Source organism: Dryobates pubescens, chromosome 31 (assembly GCF_014839835.1).
Source record: "Dryobates pubescens isolate bDryPub1 chromosome 31, bDryPub1.pri, whole genome shotgun sequence".
Lineage (NCBI taxonomy): Eukaryota > Metazoa > Chordata > Aves > Piciformes > Picidae > Dryobates > Dryobates pubescens.
Window position 1 is genome coordinate 3,814,447 of NC_071642.1, and position 16,893 is coordinate 3,831,339.

The 16,893-nt window shown below is 56.9% G+C and overlaps 1 protein-coding gene across 1 annotated transcript in view; it reads right to left on the minus strand.

The window, feature by feature from the left end:
* The window catches only part of SBNO2 (strawberry notch homolog 2), a 58,953-nt gene extending 43,512 nt beyond the window's left edge, over positions 1-15,441 (minus strand). Inside the window, exons 1-3 of the mRNA XM_009900811.2 lie at positions 15,253-15,441; positions 12,440-12,519; positions 3,776-3,899 (exon numbers count right to left, since the gene is read on the minus strand). Coding sequence (XP_009899113.2) covers positions 3,776-3,899; positions 12,440-12,519; positions 15,253-15,378 — 330 coding nt within the window. The 5' untranslated portion in view covers positions 15,379-15,441. The remainder of the gene's footprint in view (positions 1-3,775; positions 3,900-12,439; positions 12,520-15,252) is intronic.
* Between the last annotated feature and the right edge of the window lie 1,452 nt (positions 15,442-16,893).

Sequence of the window (16,893 nt, forward strand, 5' to 3'; positions counted from 1 at the left end):
TCCCCCCCCATCCAAACTCCCATTGCCCCCCGCCCCTGGGGCACAGGAACAATCCCCCAGGCCCTGCCACTGACACAAAGCATCTGCTGCCCCTCAGAGCTTTCCAATCCTTCACATTCTCAGGCTGCAGCAGGTTGGGAGGGAGCCTCCAAGGGCAGCTTGGCCAGACCCCTGCAGGGACAGCTCCAGCCAGAGCAGGCTGCACAGGGCCACAGCCAGGCTCACCTTGAATGCCTCCAGGGATGGAGCCTCAACCCAATCCCTGGGCAACCTGTGCCAGGGTCTCCTCACCCTCCCTGTGCAGAGCTTCCAACCTCACCCTGCCCTGCTCCAGTTTCAAACCATTTCCCCTCAGCCTATCCCCACAGCCCCTTCTGCACAGCCCCTTCCCAGCCAGCCTGCAGCTCCCCTGCAGTGCAGCTCTAAGGTCTCCCTGGAGCCTTCTCTTCTCCAGGTGGAGCAGCCCCAACTCTTTCAGCCTGGCTTCATAAGAGGCTTCCTTGAAGCTCCTGAAGGAGACAAGGAGCCAACATGGTCAGCCCCCATGTGCAAAGGCAGCATAGACTCCCCTCAGAAGCCCCCAATCCATCAGGATTTATCCAAGGCTCTCTTACCAGAACATCCAGCAAGCTCCTCATGGTCTCTCTCTGCTTTCACTCCTCTTTGGCATGGCCAAACCAGCACCAAGCTGCTGGAGCCTCACCACTCCCACCAGGGCAGGATGGAAAAGGCAGGGACTTTCCTCCAGAGTCCCTGGGAATGCTGGAACCACCCCAAGGTGCTCCCACACCTTCCCAATGCCTTGCTTCAGCTCTCCAGGCAGGTGGTTAACACTTTGGCATCTGGGACAGCAAAAAGTCAGGAGGGTGGAAGATGCTGCTGAAGCAAGAGATGGAAAAGCTCCAGCATGCTCCCAGAGGAGTCCAGGCTGATGCCACCACCTCCAGTTCAATGCCTGCAGCTCCACCAGCTCCAGCCTCTTATTCTGGCTCCTGGGGAGGGAGAATTCCCTCCCTGAGAGGGGACTCTGCCCTGCTGAGACTCCATCTCTAATACTGTGTCCAGTTCTGCTGTCCCCAGCATCAGGAGGACACAGAGCTGCTGGACAGAGTCCAGAGGAGGCTACAAAGATGAGCCAAGGGCTGGAGCAGCTCTGCTGTGAGCACAGGCTGAGGGAGCTAGGGGTGTTCAGCCTGGAGAGGAGAAGGCTCCAGGGAGACCTCAGAGCTGCCTGCCAGGACCTGAAGGGATCCTGCAGGAAGGCTGCAGAGAGACTTTTCCTGAGGGTGTCTGGAGACAGACCAAGGGGGAATGGTTTGGAGCTGAGGCAGAGCAGGGTTAGACTTCAGCTGAGGAAGAACTTCTTCAGCCTGAGGGTGGTGAGAGCCTGGCACAGGCTGCCCAGGGAGGCTGTGGCTGCCTCCTCCTTGGGGGTATTCAGAGCCAGGTTGGATGAGACCTGAGCAGCCTGGGCTGGTGGGAGGTGTCCCTGCCCATGGCAGGGAGGTTGGAACTGGATGACCTTGAAGGTGCCTTCCAACCCAAGCCACTCTGTGCCTCTCTGCATTTCCCCTGCAGCAGGGGAAGGAAGCTCATTGACCACTTACTAGAAAACACAGAACTTGAAGAAATGCTGAAGGCCTTTTCCCGTCACAGACATCAACCAAACTGCACCAGCCCTGCAAGCCAAGGCCTGGGGACAGGACCTCTCCCTCTCCCCCTTCCCCTGGCAGCCTGTTAAGTGGCCTCCACAAGCTGATGAGCTCACATTTCTGCCTCCCTCCTCCCACAATTAACTCTGCAGGAGGCCAGGATCGATGCTGGTACAATTCACTGACCTGGCCTGGTTCAGCCTCTTACAAGATTCAGGTCAACAGCTAACTGGTGCCCAAGCAGACCCAGCTGGGCCAGGCCAGGCACCACAGAGCCACAGATTGCACTGGGCTGCAAGGGACCTACAGAGGGCAGCTTGGCCAAGCCCCCTGCAGGCAGCAGGGACAGCTCCAGCCAGAGCAGGCTGCACAGGGACACAGCCAGGCTGACCTTCAATGTCTCCAGGGATGGAGCCTCCACCACCTCCCTGGGCAGCCTGTGCCAGTGTCTCCTCACCCTCCCTGTGCAGAGCTTCCTCCTGATGTCCAACCTAACCCTGCCCTGCTCCAGTGCCAAACCACTGCCCTTGGTCCTATCCCCACAGCCCCTTCTGCACAGTCCCTCCCCAGCCTGCCTGCAGCTCCCTGCAGACATTGCAGTGCAGCTCTAAGGTCTCCCAGGAGCCTTCTCTTCTCCAAGCTGAACAGCCCCAACTCTCCCAGCCTGTCCTCACAGGAGAGGTGCTGCAGCCCTCTGGGAAGGGCAGAGGCATTAGAGCCACCTCAGGTGTCTGGAGCAGTGGTTTGCTCTTGGCCCATGTGTGTTACCAAACCCTCTGTGTGCTGGCAGGGAATGAGTCACAGATTTCACCCTGTGCAGAACTTCCAACCCAACCCTGCCCTGCTCCAGTTCCAAACCATTGCCCTTGGTCCTGTCCCCACAGCCCCTTCTGAGCAGTCCCTCCCCAGCCTGCCTGCAGCTCCCCCTTCAGACACTGAAATGCAGCTCTAAGGTCTGCCCAGAGCCTTCTCTTCTGCAGGCTGATTTCAGCCTGCCCTTGGAGCAGATCTGATCTCCTTGGTGGCACCCACAGGAGGAACTCCAGCAGCAAACTGCATTTGGGCAACCACCTCAGCGGCTCCCCTCGAAGCAGCAGAGCTCCCCAGCCCCTGGAAACCCAGCCCTGCAGAAATCAGAGCCCTGAGGAGCTTCAAAGCCTCTCTTCAGCCACCCCAAGAAAACAAAAGCACAATTAAGGGGGGAGTTAACCCCTCAAGGAGAGGGCAAAGGCATTGATTTGCTGATGCATCGCTTCACGAGTCAGGCAGGAGGAAGAGCCAGGTGAGGAAGGAGAAAGGTTGTGTTGAAACACATCTTGACATTCAGTGACTGAAAATGAAACAGATCCAAAAGCCACAGCAGCTTAAAGCCCAAAGCTGTGCCAGGTCCTCCTGCCTGCTTCCCCAGGGCCATGTGCTGAGTGTGGAGAGCCTCAGATGGGCCAGGGCTGGGTGCTGAGCAGCAGAGTTGAGAGGGAAAGCTCTGCAGACCTGCTCCAAATCCATTCCTGATGGAACATCTGCTCTGCCTGGCAGCATGGAGGCAGTTCAGCTTGGAGAAGAGAAGAGAAGGCTGCAGGGAGACCTCAGAGCAGCCTGCCAGGACCTGAAGGGGCTCCAGGAGAGCTGGGGAAGGACTTTGGACAAGGGCTGGGAGTGCCAGGATGAGAGACAATGGATTTGAGCTGGGAGAGGAGAGATTGAGAGTGGAGATGAGGAGGAAATTGTTGAGAGTGAGGGTAGGGAGAGCCTGGCACAGGCTGCCCAGGGAGGCTGTGGCTGCCTCCTGCCTGGAGGTGTTGAAGGCCAGGCTGGATGAGGCCTTGAGCAGCCTGTGCTGGTGGGAGGTGTCCCTGCCCATGGCAGGGGGCTTGGAACTGGCTGATCTCTGAGGTCCCTTCCAACCCATTCTGGGATTCTATCACTGAGCAAGGCCTGCAGGGAACTTCTGAACTGGTCCTGAGAGAGAAGCCACCCCCAAAGCACCCAGCTCAGGAGGTGCTGGACATATCTAAAGGTCCCTTCCATCTCCTCCTTTCCCTACCTCCAGAAGACAGCACTGCAAAATGACCACCCCCCAGCCCCCACCCTCCCCCCAGAGCCAGCAGGAGCCAGGTACTCACCTGAGGAAAATCACCATTTTTTGGTAAGAAGTCAGTAGGGTCCACAGCTGCATAGTTTGTGTCCAAGAAATGTGGTCTGCTGAGGGGGGTTGTATAAAAATCAGGAGGGGGATTAAAATATTGCCTGAAAGGAAAGGGGAACAGAAGTTAATGGTGGCCTGCCAGTGCTGAGGGCTCCTCAGGAGGCTTCAGGCTCCAGGGGGGAGGCTGCAACCCCAGGATGCTACCTAAACCATGCTGGGAACCTGTGACACACAGAGGAGATGGGTGGGAAGGAAAAGCTTTGCTCATCCAGGGAAAACAACAGAGCCACAAGTCCTGGGAATCATGGAATGGGTTGGGCTGGAAGGGACCTTAAAGCTCAGCCAGTTCCAACCCCCCCTGCCATGGGCAGGGACACCTCCCCCTAGATCAGGTTGCTCAAGGCCCAACAGCCCAACTGGAGCTCACAATCCACCACTGCTGCTCAGCCACTGCCACTAAACCACAGCCCTCAGCACCACAGCCCTGCAGCTTTGACACCCCTCCAGGGCTGGTGACTCCAGCAGCTCCCTGGGCAGCCTGTGCCAGTGCCTGAGAGCCCTTGCTGGGAAGAGATTTTTCCTAGTCTCCAACCTGAACCTCCCCTGGCACAACCTGAGGCTGTTTCCTCTTCTCCTGTCCCTTGCTGCAGGTGAGAGTCCAGCAAGGGATTCTCATAGAGTCATGGAATGGGTTGGGTTGGAAGGGACCTCAAAGCTCAGCCAGTCCCAACCCCCTGCCATGGGCAGGGACACCTCCCACCAGCACAGGCTGCTCAAGGCCTCATCCAGCCTGGCCTTGAACACCTCCAGACAGGAGGCAGCCACAGCCTCCCTGGGCAACCTGTGCCAGGCTCTCCCCACCCTCACTCTCAACAAGTTCTTCCTCATCTCCAGTCTCAGTCTCCCCTCCCCCAGCTCCCAGCCCTTGTCCCTCATCCTGGCACTCCCAGCCCTTGTCACCAGTCCCTCCCCAGCTCTCCTGGAGCCCCTTCAGGTCCTGGAAAGATGCTCTAAGCTCTCCCTGGAGCCTTCTCTTCTCCAGGCTGAACAACCCCAACTCCTCAGCCTCTCCCCACAGCAGAGGTTCTCCAGCCTCTGATCATCTTCTTGGCCTCCTTCATGGACCCTCTCCAGCAGCCTCAGGTCCTCCTTGTGCTCTGGGAACTCCAGAACTGGAGGCAGTGCTGCAGGTGGGGTCTGAGCAGGGCAGGGCAGAGGGGCAGGATCCCCCCTGGCTCATCCTTCCCAGACTTAGCAGTGGAGAGGCTGGAAAGCTGTGTTAGGAATTCTCTTCTTGGCAATTTGTGTGAGCTGGGAAGGCTTTGACAGACAGGAAATGCTCTGGGGGACTAAAGGAGATTTCAGCCCTGACAAACAAAGCAGAAGCCCAGGCTCTGAGCTGTCCCAGTGCCAAGTGTTTGATGGGTGTGATGGAACCCAACACTACACAGGGACAGGCATGGAGTCCCAGGGCAGCTGGAGCTGAGGAAGAAGCTCTTCAGTAGGAGGGAGGTGAGAGCCTGGCACAGGCTGCCCAGGGAGGCTGTGGCTGCCTCCTGCCTGGGGGTATTCAAGGCCAGACTGGATGAGGCCTTGAGCAGCTGAGTCTAGCTGAGAGGTGTCCCTGCAGGGGGTTGGAGGAGATGATCTCTGAGGTCCCTTCCAACCTGAGCCATTCTGCTTTCTGCCCTCACCATCATCCCTTGCATGAGGAGAGAAGATGGCCAAGGGTCCAAGTTGGGGCTGTTCAGTCTGGAGAAGAGAAGGCTCTGAGGAGACCTTCTGGTGGCCTTCCAGTATCTGAAGGGGGCTACAAGAAAGCTGGGGAGGGACTTGTGAGGGTGTCAGGGAGTGATAGGACTGGGTGGGGTGGAGCAAAACTAGCAGTGAGGAGATTCAGATCCTGCCCCAGCCTGGGGCAGAAGACAGCTCCAGCAGCCAGGGCAGAGAGCATCACCCTGCACACAGCCCTGAGAGGGAGGTTTGCTGCTGCTCAGCTTGAAGCCAGTTCAGAGTGGAAGGGTTAGGGATGTGCAGCTTTAGACAGACCTCTCAGCCCAGGCAGCTGAAGGATGGATGGAACCCAGCAGAGCCAGCTACAGAGGGAACACCACCAAAGGGCAGGACACATCCCAGGGCTTCCTCCTGCTCCCTCCCCCAGCTCCTGCTTCCTGTGGCTGGGCAGGGACTGCAAAAGGGCAGAAAAATCAGGGAGCTTGAGGTTGGATGTCAGGAAGATTCATTTACTCCATTATGGAGACTTCTGGGCACCAAGTGGTGGTGGTGGGCAGGATGGGCATGGAGGAGGGGGGGCAGGATGGGCATGGAGGAGGTTGCCATGCTCCTCACTCCTTGCCTTGCAAGCTGGGGAAGGCTCTGATCTTCTCCCTAGGATCAGGTGATACAGTAAGAGGGAATGGCCTGAAATTGTGCCAGGGGAGGGTTAGGTTGGAGATGAGGAACAATTTCTTTGCTGCCAGAGTGGTGAGGGACTGGCACAGGCTGCCCAGGCAGGTGGTGGAGTCCCCATCCCTGGAGGGGTTGAAGAACTGTGTGGCCATGGCCCTTGGTGCCGTGGCGGGGTCGGCTTGAAGGTTGGACTGGGTGATCTTGGGAGCCTTTTCCAATCTAAACAATCCTCTGATCCCTTTCCTCCTTGCAGGAGCAGCCTGTGGTGCCCAGCTGAGTGTCTCCTGGTTCTGCTGTCCCACAGGCAGGCTGCTTCCCAGCCCTGCAGGGCTGAGGAATGTGCTTCGCAATCCTTCCCGTCAGGGCTCCGCTCGGCTCTGCCTGCTTGGGCAATCACCACGTTTGCAACCACTCAAACCTTTCACCCACTCAAAACCTTTCACCCCAGCTGCCTGGGCTTCCTCTTGTGGCAAGATGAACGTTCTTCAGAATGCCAGAGCTCCAGAACCCACAGCCACCAGCTTCAAGTGCGGGGAGAGGGAGGGAGGAGAAGCAGAACGCCAAAGGCAGCCCTGCCCAGGAGCAGGGCGGGGAAGGGCTCTGCTGCCAAGGGGCTGCTGGGCAACCAAGGTGCCCTGTGTGGCCAGCAGCTCCTTGGTGACCCTGCCCTACATCCACATGGGGGTTTAGCTGCACACACAGTTAGCTCCTGCTGCTAAAGACATTTTTCCTGCTCTTTTTTTCCCCCTATCCTTAAAGAGAACAGCCTCAACAAGAGAGAGCTGCCCTCCCCTTCTCCCCCTTTCTCCTTCAAGGATAACAGCCTCAACAAGAGAGAGCTGCCCTCCCCTTCTCCCCCTTTCTCCTTCAAGGGTAACAGCCTCAACAAGAGAGAGCTGCCCTCCTCTTTCTCCCTTTTCTCCTTCAAGGAGAACAGCCTCAACAAGAGAGAGCTGCCCTCCCCTTCTCCCCTTTTCTCCTTCAAGGGTAACAGCCTCAACAAGAGAGAGCTGCCCTCCCCTTCTCCCCCTTTCTCCTTCAAGGATAACAGCCTCAACAAGAGAGAGCTGCCCTCCTCTTTCTCCCTTTTCTCCTTCAAGGAGAACAGCCTCAACAAGAGAGAGCTGCCCTCCCCTTCTCCCCTTTTCTCCTTCAAGGATAACAGCCTCAACAAGAGAGAGCTGCCCTCCTCTTTCTCCCTTTTCTCCTTCAAGGATAACAGCCTCAACAAGAGAGAGCTGCCCTCCCCTTCTCCCCCTTTCTCCTTCAAGGATAACAGCCTCAACAAGAGAGAGCTGCCCTTCCCTTCTCCCCCTTTCTCCTTCTCAAGGACAGCCTCAGAAAGGAAGAGCTCTTTCCTCTTCTCCCTTCTTCTCCTCCTCAAGGATAGCCTCAGAAAGGAAGAGCTCCTTCCCCTTTCCCCCTTCTTTTCAAGGACAGCAGCCTCAAACAGGAAGAGCTCTCTCCTCTTTCTCCCCTTTCCTTCTTTTCAAAGCCAACAAGGGGATCTTGATGTTTATAAAGAGCTGAAGGGTGGAGGGGCAAGAAGAAGGGCCCAGGCTCCTTTCAGTGGTGTCCTGTGATAGGACAAGAGGCAATGGGCACAAACTGGAGCCCAGGAGGATCCACCTCAATGCGAGGAAACACTTTGGTGTGAGGCTGCTGGAGGCCTGGAGCAGGCTGCCCAGAGAGGTTGTGGAGTCTCCTTCTCTGCAGACTTCCAAGGCCCACCTGGGTGTGTTCCTCTGGGACCTGCCCTGGGTGACTCTGCTCTGGCAGGGGGCTTGGACTGGATGATCTCCAGAGGTCCCTTCCAACCCCTCCCATTCTCTGATTCTGTGCTAAGAGCCTCAAAGAAGGAAGAGCTCCTCCCTTCTTCTGCCTTTCCTCCCGTTCAGCACTGTCACTTTGACCTCCTGCAGATGCAGCAGGACAGGGACCTGACCCCATGGGAGCACCATGGAAAACAGGAGCTGGCTCTGACAAGCCAGCTGCTGACTCCTGGCTCCTCCTGATCTGGCCAGGCATGTTCCAATCTGTGCAGAAATCCTGGGAATGCTGCATTTGCACACAGGGAGAGGTCTCTCCCCATGCCTCTCAGGCTGAAAGCGCTGCGCTCTCGCTGCCCCCCCTGAGCCAGGACAGAGCTTGGCCACCACTGCACAAACTTAACCAGGGCAGGCAAAAACTCTCCTCACCACAGCAGTGAACAGCAGCTTCTCTTTCACCAGCTCCTCAGGCTCTGGACCAGTGAAGGTGACAGGAAGGAGACTAAAGGACAGCCCCAACCTCCCTGGCCTCAGCTGCTGCAGAACACTCAGCTCTGGTTGTGTTATTTTCATAGCATCACAGAATGGGTTGGGCTGGAAGGGACCTTAAAGCTCAGCCAGTTCCAACCCCCCCTGCCATGGGCAGGGACACCTCCCCCTAGATCAGGTTGCTCAAGGCCCAACAGCCCAACTGGAGCTCACAATCCACCACTGCTGCTCAGCCACTGCCACTAATCCACAGCCCTCAGCACCACAGCCCTGCAGCTTTGACACCCCTCCAGGGCTGGTGACTCCAGCAGCTCCCTGGGCAGCCTCTGCCAGTGCCTGAGAGCCCTTGCTGGGAAGAGATTTTTCCTAGTCTCCAACCTGAACCTCCCCTGGCACAACCTGAGGCTGTTTCCTCTTGTCCTGTCCCTTGCTGCAAGTGAGAGTCCAGCAAGGGATTCTCATAGAGTCATGGAATGGGTTGGGTTGGAAGGGACCTTAAAGCTCAGCCAGTTCCAACCCCCTGCCATGGGCAGGGACACCTCCCCCTAGACCAGGTTGCTCAAGGCCCAACAGCCCAACTGGAGTGACCCAGAATTGCCTGGAGCAAGGAACATCTTGGAAGGCACAGCACAAAGGGAGCCCAGCTCAGTCTCAGCCACGAGCTGAGCTCCAGCTCCTCCCTGCAGGTCACCTGCAGCTCCCTCCCTCCCTCTGCTCTCCCAGAAGCTTTTAACAGACTGTTTACATTTGGTTTTTCAGGTGAAGAGAAGCTGAAAGCAAAAGGAGGGGGAAGCTTTGCTTTGCTTTCAGAGAACTTCCCTAGCATGAAGAAGTTAAGTCCTGAAAAGAGAACAGGAAAAACCTGCTCCAGGACAAAGCAGCTGCTGAGGATGAGCCAGGGCCAAACACAGCCACTGGCAAATGAGGTTTCTTCTGCCCAGGCTTTAAAGCTCACCTTGCACTCACTCCACTGCCAGCTGCATTTTTCTGCTTTCCAACATTCTTCCATCTTCCCATCCCTCAATCCCTCACAGGATTCCTACCTGCAACACCCTAGAGCCACCTAAAAAGTGCTTCAGGGCTAAGGGGGAACCTTAGAGCTGCCTTCCAATAGCTGCAGGGATCCTACAGGAAGGCTGCAGAAGCCTTTTCATGAGAGTGTCTAGAGATGGGCCAAGGGGGAATGGTTTGAAGCTGAGGGAGAGCAGGGTTAGACTGGAGCTGAGGAAGAAGGTCTTCAGTATGAGGGTGGTGAGACTCTGGCACAGGCTGCCCAGGGAAGTTGTGGCTGCCTCCTCCTTGGGGGCATACTCAAGGCCAGGTTGGATGAGGCCTTGAGCAGCTGAGTCTAGTTGAGAGGTGTCCCTGCTCAAGGTGGGGAGGTTGGAGGAGATGATCTCTAGGGTCCCTTCCAACCTGATCCATCCCATGATGAGAAAAAGAAGATTCAGCTGCAACTTTCCAACCCAAAAGGAGAAGAACCTTTAGGAGTCCACTCCATAGAGACATGAAAAAATTTCCCCTACAAGGTCATTTTTACAGTTCCCAGGTTATGAAGAGCAGGAGGTCAAGGTGGAGCTTTGGTTAAATCAATCCTGGAGCAAACAAACCCTGCAATGAGCTCCATCTCCAAAAGCAACTGCAGCAGAGTCAACAAGTTTCCATTTGTGCTGGAGGAAGGCATGTCCTTGCAGGACCACGGCTGCATTGTTCCCAGCAGCATTGACTCAAGCAACAGGAAGGAAGTGAGGGGTAAAAAGCAGAGCAAATAAGGAGAGAGAGAGAAAGGAGAGAGAGAGAAAGGAGAGAGAGAGAAAGGAGAGAGAGAGAAAGGAGAGAGAGAGAAAGGAGAGAGAGAGAAAGGAGAGAGAGAGAAAGGAGAGAGAGAGAAAGGAGAGAGAGAGAAAGGAGAGAGAGAGAAAGGAGAGAGAGAGAAAGGAGAGAGAGAGAAAGGAGAGAGAGAGAAAGGAGAGAGAGAGAAAGGAGAGAGAGAGAAAGGAGAGAGAGAGAAAGGAGAGAGAGAGAAAGGAGAGAGAGAGAAAGGAGAGAGAGAGAAAGGAGAGAGAGAGAAAGGAGAGAGAGAGAAAGGAGAGAGAGAGAAAGGAGAGAGAGAGAAAGGAGAGAGAGAGAAAGGAGAGAGAGAGAAAGGAGAGAGAGAGAAAGGAGAGAGAGAGAAAGGAGAGAGAGAGAAAGGAGAGAGAGAGAAAGGAGAGAGAGAGAAAGGAGAGAGAGAGAAAGGAGAGAGAGAGAAAGGAGAGAGAGAGAAAGGAGAGAGAGAGAAAGGAGAGAGAGAGAAAGGAGAGAGAGAGAAAGGAGAGAGAGAGAAAGGAGAGAGAGAGAAAGGAGAGAGAGAGAAAGGAGAGAGAGAGAAAGGAGAGAGAGAGAAAGGAGAGAGAGAGAAAGGAGAGAGAGAGAAAGGAGAGAGAGAGAAAGGAGAGAGAGAGAAAGGAGAGAGAGAGAAAGGAGAGAGAGAGAAAGGAGAGAGAGAGAAAGGAGAGAGAGAGAAAGGAGAGAGAGAGAAAGGAGAGAGAGAGAAAGGAGAGAGAGAGAAAGGAGAGAGAGAGAAAGGAGAGAGAGAGAAAGGAGAGAGAGAGAAAGGAGAGAGAGAGAAAGGAGAGAGAGAGAAAGGAGAGAGAGAGAAAGGAGAGAGAGAGAAAGGAGAGAGAGAGAAAGGAGAGAGAGAGAAAGGAGAGAGAGAGAAAGGAGAGAGAGAGAAAGGAGAGAGAGAGAAAGGAGAGAGAGAGAAAGGAGAGAGAGAGAAAGGAGAGAGAGAGAAAGGAGAGAGAGAGAAAGGAGAGAGAGAGAGGCCCAATTCCCCCAAAACACAACCCCCAACACAAGAGATAAACACAATCTAATCTTGTGGTTCAATACAGCAAAACAGAAATTCTGTTACAGCTCTCCTGAGGATTCAACCAAGTGGAATTTACAGGAATCGTGCTCCAAAAGTACCCTCAGCTTCCAATCAGAGCCAGCTCAGAGCACAGGCACTGAATCACTCAATGGGTTGGGTTGGAAGGGACCTCAAAGATCAGCCAGCTCCCTGCCATGGGCAGGGACACCTCCCCCCAGCACAGCTTGCTCCAGGCCTCATCCAGCCTGGCCTTCAACACCTCCAGAGTGGAGGCAGCCACAGCCTCCCTGGGCAACCTGTGCCAGGCTCTCCCCACCTGCACTCTCAACATTTTCTTCCTCATCTCCAGTCTCAGTCTCCCCTCTTCCAGCTCAAAGCAGTCCCTCACCCTGTCACTCCCCAAAAGTCCCTCCCCAGCTCCCCTTCAGGTCCTGGAAGGCTGCTCTGAGGTCTCCCTGGAGCCTTCTCTTCTCCAGGCTGAACAACCACAACTCCTCAGCCTGTCCCCACAGGAGAGGTTCTCCAGCCCTCTGCTCATCCTTGTGGCCTCCTCCAGCCCCACTCCAACAGTCTGATGTCCTTTCCCCCATAAATCTTCAGCCCAGTACCTATGAGACCTTTTTCCCTTCCTTCACCACCTGGTGGAGGTGACCACCACAAAACATCCTTCTCCTTTTGTCTTCCCACCTCCCTGAACAACCTCCAACACCACCAGGAAGCCTTTTTTAGCTCAGCAGGCACCGATGCAACCATGCAAAGAGAGCTTGGAGCTGACAGGATGGCTTTGTTCAGCCTGACTGAGGTGGTTTTAGGACCTCCCTTAGGCTAACCCCAGGCTGTTCCTTCCCACTGGCAGCCCCCAGGTTTACCAGAAAGCAAAGTTTGCCTCTGGTTTGTTGGTTGGTTTGATTTCCTTCAAGCTTTTTGCTGCCTTTTTTTGGTTTGCTCTGTTTGGTTTCCCCCAAGCTGCAGCAGTTGCTGCTGTGCCACAGGCCGAGGGTGATGCAATGATTTTTTTTCCCCCAGCAGGAAAACAAACAAGGGAAGCAGCAAAGGAGCAGCTGAACCACAGGGTGTGCAAGAGCAGGAGGGAATTAAGAGGAAGGAGAAGGGCACTCACTGGTTTTCACTGGGGAAAGAGGAGGCTGGGAAGGTGGCAGGGTAGCAGCTACTCCACGAGTCGGCAGCCAGCATGGAACTCTGAAAGGAGAAAGCAGAAGAATAAGAGGTCTGCCACAGCTGCCTGCAGCCACACAGCCCAGGCCAGCCTCAGCACCTCTTAGTGCCCCTGTAAGCAGAAGTGGCTCTCCAGGGGTCCCAGAGGACAAATCACAGAGCCACAGAATGGGAGGGATTGGAAGAGACCTCCAGAGGTCATTGAGTCCAACCCCCCCTGGCCAAAGCAGCAGCCCCCAGGGCAGGGCACACAGGAACACATCCAGGTGGGGCCTGAAAGCCTCCAGAGAAGGAGGCTCCACACCCTCCCAGGGCAGCCTGCTCCAGGCCTCCAGCACCCTCACATCAAAGACATTTCTCATGTTGAGGTGGAACCTCCTGGGTTCCAGCTTGTACCCACTGCAACTTGTCCTATCACTGGGCACCACCCACCAGAGCCTGGCACCTTCCTGCCCCCACCCCTCAGATATTGAGAGACATTGATCAGATCCCCTCTCAGCTTTCTCCTCTCCAGCCTAATCACCCCCAGGGCTCTCAGCAGAGATGTTCCAGTCCCTTCATCATCCTCATAGCCTCTGCTGGACTCTCTCCAGCAGGTCTCTGCCCCCCTTGAACTGGGGAGCCCCAAACTGGGCACAGTATTCCACGGTGTGGTCTCAGCAGGGCAGAGCAGAGGGAGAGGAGAACCTCCCTAGAGCTGCTGGCCACACTCTCCTTGCTGCACCCCAGCTTCTGAACCTATCTTCCTGTCCTCAGGAGCCCAAGAGGGTCACTCCCCTTGGCCAGCCCTTTGATCTCAGTCTCTGCAGGCAGGAAGCACCAATGCAGTGAACCTGAAATGTGCCTGTGGGGGTCAGCACCCCAAAACATCCTTCTCCTTTTGTCCTCCCACCTTCCTGCACAAGCTCCACCACCAACAGGAAGCTCTCAGCTCGGCCTGCCCCGGTGCAAGCATGCAAACAGCTCAGGATCTCATTACTCAGGTACAGATCACTCTTCCTGCTGGCCTTTCCTGTGGCCAAAGCAAGGATACCTCAGGCCTGAATCACGGTGGCACAGCCTCTTTGGAACCTCCCTAAGCCCTACAAGCAGGCAAAACTCAAGCAAGAGCGAGAAAGAGAAAGCTGCAGGAACTTGCCAGCTGTTCTCCCCAACCCTGGGCAGTCTGAGGACTCAGCCTGGCAGGGTGCTGGGCTGGGCCAGCTCTCTTCAGCCAGGCTGTGACCTAGAAAGCTTGGGCCAGATGATCCTCGAGGCCCCTTCCAAGCTGGCTCCCTGTGATTCTGGGTAGGGGTTCGCTCGGAGAACAAATGCATCAGGGGCTTGGCCAAGGCCAAACAGAGCCCTGCTCACCTCTGCCACCCTCCCAAGGGGCACAGCTGGCCCCAGCCAGAGCAGCAGGGAAGTTTGCAGCCCTGTGCAAACCCTTCCCAAGCAGCCTGGCACCATCCAGCTCGGGCACAGGCACTGCTTCAAACAGAGCCTTGCTCTCCTCCTCCCACTTCAAAAGGCAGCAGCCAGAGCCACCTCAGCCCTCCAGCACTCCCAAGCAATGCTTCATGGCCCTGGACAGCTGCCTGGGAGAGTCTGGCTGCCAGCTCCTGTCCCACACACAGGGACTCCCCAGGCTGTGCCACTGTGGTGGTTTTAGGCTATGCCTTGAAAAATCTTTTCACAGCTCTTGAGCAGAAAAGGAGTAAAATGCAAACAAATCATTACTGGGTGTGAAAAGGGAACCAAAGATCATTCCAAACAATCCCACTGGAGAGAGAGCTACCAGAAGATTGGTTGTGTCAAAACAGTTCTCCCCTCTCCTCTTGCTGCTTGGCTCTGGAGAGATCCTAACTCGCTTCTGCTTGGCCTTGGCTGTGTTGTTCTGGCATTAACTTCTCTCTGCTCCTTTCTCCCTTTTGTACAAGGAGGGGTGAGGGAGTCTGGGGAGGTCTTTGACCAGGGGAGGGTCCTCATGCTCTTTATTAGTTGTAAATACTGCAAATGGTTTGCACACATTGATTGCACTCCATGGCAGGTTGTTCTGCCTGTTAAGTGCAGCTCTCATTTGCTTCCATCTGGGCTGGGCTGGCAAAGGTAAATGCTGGGGAGGGAGAAATTTCAACCCACCACAGCCAGGGCTGCAGTGCTCTGCCCCCAGGCCTCCCAGAGCCTCTGCCCCCAGGCCTCCCAGAGCCTCTGCCCCCAGGCCTCTGCCCCCAGGCCTCCCAGAGCCTCTGCCCCCAGGCCTCCCAGAGCCCCTGCCCCCAGGCCTCCGCCCCGAAGCCTCCGACAGCCCCAGTGCCAAGGCCTCTGCCCCCAGGCCTCTGCCTTGAGGCCTCCCGGAGCCTCTGCCCCCAGGCCCCTGCCCCCAGGCCCCTGCCCCCAGGCCCCTGCCCCCAGGCCTCCCGCAGCCCCTGCCCCCAGGCCTCTGCCCCCAGGCCTCCCGCAGCCCCTGCCCCCAGGCCTCTGCCCCGAGGCCTCCCAGAGCCTCTGCCCCCAGGCCTCCCGCAGCCCCTGCCCAGAGGCCCCTGCCCCAGGGCCTCTGCCCCCAGGCCCCTGCCCTGAGGCCTCCCGCAGCCCCTGCCCCAGGGCCCCTGCCCCAGGGCCTCCCCCCCCAGGCCTCCTGCAGCCCCTGCCCCAGGGCCTCTGCCCCCAGGCCTCCTGCAGCCCCTGCCCCAGGGCCTCCCCCCCCAGGCCTCCCGCAGCCCCTGCCCCAGGGCCTCCCCCCCCAGGCCTCCTGCAGCCCCTGCCCCAGGGCCTCACCTCCATGGCTGGCACGGCGAGCTGGGAGCGGAGCCCGGGCATGCTGTAGAGGGTGCTGCCAGGCTGCTGGTGCTGGTGCTGGGGGTAGTTCTGCCCCCCCTCCATGGCAGGGTGTGCTGAGGGCATCAGCCTGTGTCCTGCTGCTGCATGAAGTCCTCAGGGCAGGGAGGACACAAGAGGCTAAAGCAGGGCTGGCAGGTTCTTTATCTGTGCTCTTCACCCTGCACCATGTCCTGGGGGGGGAACAAACATAAACAAAGCAGATTTACCTTCTGTGGAAGGGGAGGGGGAGAGGAAGGGGGAAGAAAAACCCAAGCAAAGGCAGCTGAGGGGTCAGCAAACAGAGCTCAGCCTGCTCTGAAATGCCTGCTGCCTCTCCACAAGAGAGAGGATTTTCCTGGGAAATAGGCTTCTCAAATATCACCACACCTGCAACTCCCCCAGAGCCCTGGATTTAAACACAGCTTCTCCTGCCTCACTGCAAGCACCCTGCAGAGCACCAGCAGCAGCTGCCACGGCTGCAGCTGCCTTGGAGAGGAGGAATTTGCTTGGCTCACACAGAGTCAGAGAGCGGTAGGGCTTGGAAGGGATCTCCAGAGATCGCCTGTGAGAGCTGGAGCTGTTCAGCCTGGAGAAGAGAAGGCTGCAGGGAGACCTCAGAGCAGCCTGCCAGGACCTGAAGGGGCTCCAGGAGAGCTGGGGAGGGACTTGTGACAAGGGCTGGGAGTGCCAGGATGAGGGACAATGGCTTTGAGCTGGGAGAGGAGAGAGTGAGACTGGAGATGGGGAAGAAATTGTTGAGAGTGAGGGTGGGGAGAGCCTGGCACAGGCTGCCCAGGGAGGCTGTGGCTGCCTCCTGCTTGGAGGTGTCCAAGGCCAGGCTGGATGAGGCCTTGAGCAACCTGGGCTGGTGGGAGGTGTCCCTGCCCATGGCAGGGGGGTTGGAGCTGGATGATCTTCGAGGTCCCTTCCAACCCAACCCATTCCATGAGTCTCTGAGAGGCTGACACCAGCCCCCCAGTGAGAAGTCACCTGGCTAAGACCCCACCTTCAGAGGACTACTGGGTGAAGATCAGAGCCTGATGATTCCTCTGCTCCTCTAAGGAACTGTGGGCACACAAAAGCCTTCCCAAGACTCAGGCTTCCAGCCTGCATGAAATCATCAGCCCCAGGCCAAGAACTCTGTGGTTCCCCTCTCTTAGTTGAGCCCAGGAGGGAGCAGCGCCTGGGATGGCCCAGGGCTGACATCAGCTCCCAAGGCTGTGCTGGATGAAAGCTGTGGCTCATCAGGGTGGGGCTGGGAAGCAGAAGGCAACTTCCCCACCAGCAAGTGGCCAGCAGTGGGTTCAGAGAGGCTGAGCTTTGCTTTCCCACAGCCTGGAGAGCTGTGGGGAGACAAAAGAGACGAAGGGTCCAGGACACAGGAGCAGTCCCTAGGGGAAGCACAACACAGCCGCTGGTGACAGCTGGCACAAGGCTGCTCTGACCTGGCAGAGAATGGCTTCAGCTGCAAGGGACCTCAGAGATCATCTACTCCACCCCCCCATGAATGGTTTGGGTTGGAAGGGACCTTCAAGATCATCCAGTTCCAAACCCCCTGCCATGGGCAGGAACACCTCCCACCAGCCCAGGTTGTTCAGG